Source organism: Opisthorchis viverrini (genome assembly GCF_000715545.1).
Source record: "Opisthorchis viverrini unplaced genomic scaffold opera_v5_41, whole genome shotgun sequence".
Classification (NCBI taxonomy): domain Eukaryota; kingdom Metazoa; phylum Platyhelminthes; class Trematoda; order Opisthorchiida; family Opisthorchiidae; genus Opisthorchis; species Opisthorchis viverrini.
The window spans coordinates 1,417,960-1,425,841 of record NW_008751697.1 but is presented as its reverse complement, the minus strand read 5'-3'; the positions used below and the strand labels follow the sequence as shown (position 1 = coordinate 1,425,841).

At 45.4% G+C, this 7,882-nt stretch overlaps 1 protein-coding gene across 1 annotated transcript in view; it reads left to right on the top strand.

Annotated features, from left to right (window-relative positions):
* Nucleotides 1-6,353, top strand: part of T265_03040 (hypothetical protein) — a gene marked incomplete at both ends in the record, with an annotated part of 15,773 nt that extends 9,420 nt beyond the window's left edge. The window contains one exon of the mRNA XM_009167429.1: nucleotides 5,934-6,353. Within this exon, the coding sequence (XP_009165693.1) occupies nucleotides 5,934-6,285 (352 nt within the window). The remainder of the gene's footprint in view (nucleotides 1-5,933) is intronic.
* Between the last annotated feature and the right edge of the window lie 1,529 nt (nucleotides 6,354-7,882).

Here is a 7,882-nt window from a genome sequence, read left to right as displayed (position 1 = left end):
TGCCAACAGACTTCAAGAAATAGGATACCCAGTGAGTTTGATTAGGCATCAACTAAGAACGATATTAGCTCCAGTATCTAGACCCAGTATGGAGTGTATTGACACAGCAGTCATTTAAATTAAAGCAGGAACATCGGAGGTTATTCGAAGATTGTTGAACTTCGCTAACGTTCGATTAGCTTTCCGGAAGGGAAAAACGCTCAGTTTTGTTTTGGTGCAGTTAAAAGATCCCTTGCCAGTTGAAGGGACTAGGGACTGTGTGTAAAAAATCAACTGCAACGATTGGTTTAAGGTTTACATTGGGGAAACTACCAGGGAATCGAACACCACAATTGGTGAGCACAAATGAAGGATACCAGAAGAATACCAAACACTGGTCAAATACTCAGCAATGGTGGTACGTGTCTTAGACACGGGACAGAATGGATCTGGAGAATGTGAAAGTTTCAACACGGGACTGCGATTCACACCACAGCGGCTAATAGCTGAGGCGGTGGAAATTACTAGGCTTCACAGGGTGAATAAAATCGAGGGTGTGGAACTGGCGAGCGAATGGAAAACGGTCTTAGATAAGCCGAGTTGACACGTGACTGTGGTAGAATTATAAGCAAAAGCTTGGGGTGGGGGTGGAAATCCCAACCCGGTCAAAGGTCACAGCATCCCTCCTACACACTTTCTTAGCGTTTCAACACGGGACTGCGATTCACACCACAGCGGCTAATAGCTGAGGCGGTGGAAATTACTAGGCTTCACAGGGTGAATAAAATCGAGGGTGTGGAACTGGCGAGCGAATGGAAAACGGTCTTAGATAAGCCGAGTTGACACGTGACTGTGGTAGAATTATAAGCAAAAGCTTGGGGTGGGGGTGGAAATCCCAACCCGGTCAAAGGTCACAGCATCCCTCCTACACAACTTTCTTAGCACTAGCTCACCCACACAGACTAACAGAAGGTTCAAATGAAGTTCAAGGGGAATTACAAATGAACCGAACCAGAAGACCTGGACCCTAAGCTGGACCCAAGCACGTAGGTTTCCCCATCGGCCCAACACTTGTTCACCCACCCTAACACACAAAAATCCCTCGGCCGACACCCAACAGAGATTTAGCTTGACTTAGCTAAGTGGTTCTCCTTCCGCCTTTAATCTCGACCAACCTCGGGACCTAGTCACTTGGCCTGACGAAGCTTTTGTGTCAAAAGCGAAACGTTGCCCAGCAATAAATCTACCTTTTGTCACCGAACCTTTTCGAGAACGATGATCACTCAATCGGTTCCAAGGTGTAGTTGCCTTTGGAATTCCGGTCAAGATGACTCAGCTGTTAAAAAACATACTGACCGGAAGGCTCCTGGTTCGAATCCACCTCCGGCATCTCAATGACCCCTGTCGAAGCAATCTGACAGGATCCCTGCGCTCGTGGTTCCTTTGGCTGTTATGGTAGGTAGACACAGAAGGAGTACCACAACTGAACGACGACTTTGGAAGCCGTGGAAACGATATGTGGTTTAAAGCCACTACTCTAGGTAATGGCAAACCTGCCACCACATTGAGTAGTATGAACTAGCATAACAATCACAGCCGCTGTTGCCATTAAATGATTCGCAACCAGTTAAAATGATTTCACCTTGATTTCCTAAGTAGCGTTGATTTGGTTATGACGTCGCCCTCGTTTCAAAAAGTAGACAGCTGACGTCGTAGCGAGAGTGAACTGTGTGGTAACTTGACTGTTTTTTAGCGGATGATGAAGCTAATATGTTTGTAATACAGACAATAGTATGAATTGATTGTTTAGTATACAGGGGACTCTGCAGCTCCTCTGCCATAGACCACTTTTCGAGCTCAGGTCTTATCCATTAAACCATCAGGAGCTCAGTGCGTACACGTGAATAATTATTCGGTTTGTGGGTCTTCGTCTCCTTGTTTCAAATAGGTAACGGTTTGACGCAACTTTCGCAGTTCCGTGGAATCATTTAAGCAAGGACAACGTGATTCGAAATTTGCTTCCAGGTTGTTTCTGCTTGTTCTTGATTTATGCTGAATGTGGGTGAAAGTTGAATCGACTTTGCTGATTGATTGTGACCAAGTATAGTAGTTACAGTCAACAGACACCCGGCACTTTCTGGGATTGAACTATCGGGCGCTTACCTCAGTACTTCCACTGAAGTGACTGTGTGCATTTGAAAGGTACATGGTCTTTTAATATTATCTGAAGTAGGCGGACCTGACAAGTTTTTTTAGCGCGTCGAATCATTTGCATGTCGCTTTCTTGGTACTTGGTATGTGCACTACTTGAAGCGTGATGAACAGATACTGCTAAGTTCAGACAGATGATAAAAGATAATCGTTCAGCTGTAACACCCTTTGGTGCCTAAGCCACCGAAGGAAGCACGAGGCCTGGGATACTGCCAGGTTGCCCAAGCCTAGACGGAGAGAGGTCAGGTTCGAACTACGGACCTTTCGGTCAGTAAATTCGTGCCCTAACCACTGAGCCATCTCACCTCAACTTCAGATAGGGATGAATCCGAAGCCCTGAACTTTCAGCTAGCAGCTCTGTTAATCACTAACTCTTTTTTTGTTACATGAAAAAGTGAAGTTAAGGGGGGAGGGCGTGGTGTATCTCCAACACAGAGCATTCACTGTAAACAACAAGAAAACCACACAAAGCACATGATTCCTCGTGGTTTCAGGAGACGAAGACTAAGAAGGTGCGGTAGAACAGAAGGTAGTGTTATTATTTGGTTGTTTTGGGAAGGGACGAAGATCAACAGAATGTTCGGATAGATGCTTGGATGCATTAGCTACATTTTCGGTGACAAGCGGAATGAGATTATGAACATTACAACCAAGCTCCGGAGAACACTTACCGTGATAGTTGCGGTAAAAAAGGCTCAAAGGTTCTATTCCCCGTCGATATGCGATGGACTGCATGTTGTCAGTCAGCGGTGCATCGTCGACACGACACTTGTCTACTGTATTCACTCCGATAAGCCAAGGTTGGTTGAAAATTCGCTGACGCAGCCACACGGACAGTGCTCAAGGGCTGCCTGATGCTGGGCTTCGAAGGTGGAAAAATTTGCCTCCAGTGCAAGCAGAAACCAAGGCGTGATCTCTGCCCTGGGTATCACCACAATATAAACACCAGAAAAATCACTCATGATACTCATTAGTGGCGTTTACGGTCTTCAGTTGTTGTGAACATGTGCTGCATCAGTCCAAATGGTGATGTCGACATTGTCAGCCCATTTACACTTTGCTAATACTATGACAACACCGACCCGCAATGCAGTAACTAGCAAACCGGAGGTTCTTACTCGCCAAAATCCTTCAAGCACCTGTTTCAGTAACAGACCTTTGCAAGTGTAGGGTTGCTATGTCGATATTGGTAAATAGACTGTCTTCTTACTGTTATGGCACTATCGAACGGACCTGACCTTGGCCCAGTAGATTCGTTAGTGAAGCTTGGCGACCAGTTGGCTAGGATGCCCCTGTGGACGCACTGTGTGGCGTACTACTAGATCGACGTTTTGGGGGCTAAGTGAATGGGATCATGATTTATCATTTTCGGCATCCAGGTCCGACTCCCCGGGGGCCTTCAGCTGGACTGCCTGCTTCCACCATGATAACCCCTGCATAAGATGTGCTGATTCCTCCTGCGAATCGACCTCTGTCAGCAGTTGTATTTTCTATTGTATTAACTAAACATGAGTAATACAATTTAGGCATGTTTATCCTAACTCCGTTTTTCTTCCTTGCTACTCGTTACCTGAGTCTTTGTTCCTACTAAAGTCTGCTTACTCTCTAGCTACTGATGTAAAAATGTTGTTGCCTGCCCATCTTCGCTTGCAATTGTGTATTGAGTCTACCAATTTAAAGTGTCCACTCCGACGGAAAATGCTGCCGACTGGGGATCGAACTCTGAACCCCTCAGATGACGGATGAGCACGCTATCCACCTCACCAACAGAGCTGCCCTGTAATCATTACTTTTGTATTGTGTCTTATCATATATTCTTCTTAAGAATCCTTTCAAACGGGCCTAAGCGCGCATTCTGCTTTGACACGTGATGCGTGTTGCCGTGTCGCGTCATAGGCTACAGATTGCAAGTGTAATTAAGTTTCGCCGAATTCACTCGATACTCATTTTCCAGACAACTTCCCTTACCTCCCGAACGTAGTGACCGTCTCTGCGTTGGTTTTTATATCTATATACGATCTATATACACTGCCTGATTGCCCGTATCCGTACGTTTGTATATCATTTGGTACTTACTAGCTATTGCCTTCAGAAAGCCCTGTCGGCTCACTGTCCTTTTTTCTGCTTCAGTCGTTTGCGCTATTACTGACTGTAGGTTCTGGTCAATTCATTCGTTCATAGAAGCAGTTCTCAATACAGCATCTACTGCCCTCATCCTTCTGGTCCCACTGCCTACTGAATATGAGCTGCGTATAGTCCAATAGCTCAAATCGTCCTGTAAGATTCTTCGCTGACCGGATCCTATAAGTTGCTTCAGCAATGAAGCTATTAGACACATTTAGGTCGCAGATCTGGTTTAACTATCTCAGAAGTCGCCTGGCTATGTAGTATTGAACAACACTAGTATAGCAATGTAGCGTAGTGTGCCTTAGTTGGCGCACGTAATATATTTGAACGCACGCAGCTCTTAAGTGGCAAATCAGAATTTAAACTGTGTTCCACGGCAAGATTAGTCTTTTTGACTTTCACCTAAATCGTTCCGTTGAGTAGTGAGGTGCCAAGAAACTGACGAAAAAGACGAAATGCATTATTGACACAAACACGATGATATGAAGTACACTTCGACGAAAGCCCATATTGTCAGTTGTTTTTAGTCAGCACTTCACTCATACGTATTTATGCAAGCCCGTAGGTACGGAGACCAATGAAGTCCAATTCCTCCTTTGTGGAATTTAAACCAAAGTAATCAGAAACCAAGCAGTGAAGACATTCACCAAGGCACTGCAAAAGTCAGTGAAAATGATTCGGTTGTCACGTTGGTTATACAATACCTACTGTGCTTATATACAGAACTGTTCATCTGAGAAACAGCTGTTCGGCGTATCTGTTAGTATTTGTACTTTGTGATTCAGAGTGGATACATGCTGAGTTTACCCTGCCAGATAGTCATCCCTTTCGGTTCGGGAGCGAAACGTGTGAAATATAGGCGTAGGCGAACGCGTTCACTATCGTGGTGCTTTTGGTTATAACCCACAATGCAAACCTGACTTATTTTACGACGCGAATTGCATGCAGGAATCTCCAACTCATTATTAACTGTCATTGGACGAATGCAACATTGTGTCGGTACACAGAATGAAGAAGCCTAGGGACGTATTGTAATAACAGTTTGCACATACTTCCTGTTGTGACCAAATCGACACCAAATCAAGGACTGAGGCACGTACACGTTCAGCTGTAGCACCCTTTCAGTGCCTAACTGCCATGCCACCCGAAGGTTGCACGAGTGCTGGGATACTGTCAGGTTGCCCAAGCCTAGACAGGGGAAGTCGAGAGGCAGAGGTTGGGTTCGAACCACGGACCTTCCGGTCAGTAAGTTCGCTCTCTAACCACTTGGGCTATCTCGCACGTACACACAAACACGCCAGGTCGTAAAACCGAATTAGGCAACCACGTGCTGACCTGTGTGCGTATTCGATACGGTTATTTTATTGGTGTTGTAGAGTCCGTTGTAATATTCCTTGTGCGGACCACCCTTGGGTAGTCAAAATTCTTCACAAAATCCCACCATAAAGGAAAAAATGCTTCTTCTTTCCACATCTGTTCTTGACCATCAATTTCCCAGTATGACCTTGATATTTTGACGGTTTCTTACTGCATACAGTGGCGATGATAGACGCGTAACATTTTTTATTGCACATCCTTACCATGAACTTCTTTTTTGCAATGTGTCATCCTTTTAGAACCGAATTCGAAACCGCCCTGGTACGTTCCGGATGGTGTGACCGGCTATATCACTCCTTGTTGCATGATATGCCCAAGGGAGTTTCTGCTGACCGCGTAAACACTGTTTCCACTCATGGACCACGTCAGGAACTGCTCTCTGCCACGCTTCATTTGCACCCATTTTGTGACAAGGTGCAACCGGAGGTGTACTCGTTACTTCAAGAATTCGAACAGGAGTATGCTGCGTACTTAGCCCTTCCAGAAAACAAGAATGACTTGTTTTACCAAGACATGCTGAACCTTGTAGTGGGAGTCCGTAAACTATTTGATGAATCCCTTGCCTCCAGACGGGCCGCTGATGAGCTTTGATGTGCTTTCTGTCACCTGGGGAGCTAATTTTACTGAAATTGGCTGCAATATTTTGTACAGCGTTTTATGAGTACACTATTTATGAAAATGTGCTTGTCATTCTTTCCACGTTAACCGTGCCGTTCAGTTTTAGGGTAAACTGAACCTTAGAGGGGTTTCAACCAGGGTTTGTGCAAGACTACACGACGCTGACGCTGACCTTCGTGGCGTTGAGGAGACTAAAGTGGCTGATTGTGACAATGACGTTGGTGCGAATCCATAGATTCTCATATTAGAAATAGTCAAGTTTGGAAATCTAGTCGGATATCCACTCCAGAGTGGTCTCCTAGTTAGAACCACACACCCAAACTGTGCGAACCGCCAGGCGCAAACGAAGCTCATGAATTTGCTCACTAATGATAACATAAAAACATATGATTGGTCCGTTCGCTGAGCTTGGCAATTGGATTGCAAACGGACCAACAACCAAGCAGTGCACCCGGGTTACCTATTGTTATGTCTGCTTATTCACCAATCTGAGGTATCTGCTGCTGACCCGCTCCAGTGCTTAGTTGCCGGAGAAAGATTCACAGAAGGGAACACAACAGCTATATTCCGAACAAGCGAGTGCGAGAGCGAGAGTGCGTACGAGTGCGAAAAGTACAACGACCTCAAGCTATTTTATTGGAAGGACACTGAATTTGGTCCAGCGCTGATTCATGTTGTCTGGCTTTGGTATGAGGTGACGTGCTGCCTATTACGGGGGCGTTGTCTGACCTTGATCAACGCTGATTCGCGCTGTCTGGGTTTGATACAAGTCTGTGACGCGCTGCATATTGAGGGGGTGTTGTCTGTCTGGTCAACACCTAGCGGAGCTGGGAGTCTCGCTAGATTTCGGGCATTCAGTGGTTGCTTTCAGGAAGCGACCTTACTGATACCAATATTCCGCACCATTGTCGCTATCAGGAGTCATTTGCTTTTTGCTTGCATGAATCGGTGCTGAATCAGTCAGCAGTGTTGGTTCAGTCAATGTACCCCTCTCTGGGACTGTTCCTTATGGGGTTATTTTGATGCGGTTTCACGTTTCTCAGTTGAAGGTCCTGGGCATTACCCTAAAAACTGTGCTTACAATTCTGCTGATCCCCAACTCCCAACTAACTTTCAGAGAATCCATCATGGCGGTAGTCATGTGTCGGTTTCTCCTTTCTACGAAATGAGTCACGATAAAGGAGCAATGATTTTTTTCCTCTCTGGGAATGATTTCTTGGGATTCTATGCTCCTTGCGTACCTCAAGTTGATGATGTTTTGTTAATCGTATATCTGGGTGGATATCTCGAATTAGACCGCCGGTACTGCTGATGATTGCGCGTCTGAAAGCAGTAGCATCTTACGCTCGGGATTGGAACTGTGCCGTGCTGATACATCCACGCATTTAGTAGGACGAAGAACAGAGCTTCTCAAACCACCTCCTATTAGTGTGATACTCTGTTTCCCTTTTCAGACTTTCAAGCAACGATGAATCCAGGTCTGTTCTCCATATTTCTGTTTCTATTAAAACAACAGGTGACAACTTTTACCTGTTTTGGCGATCTCTTGGTCCAGTAAGTCTTCCTTTCT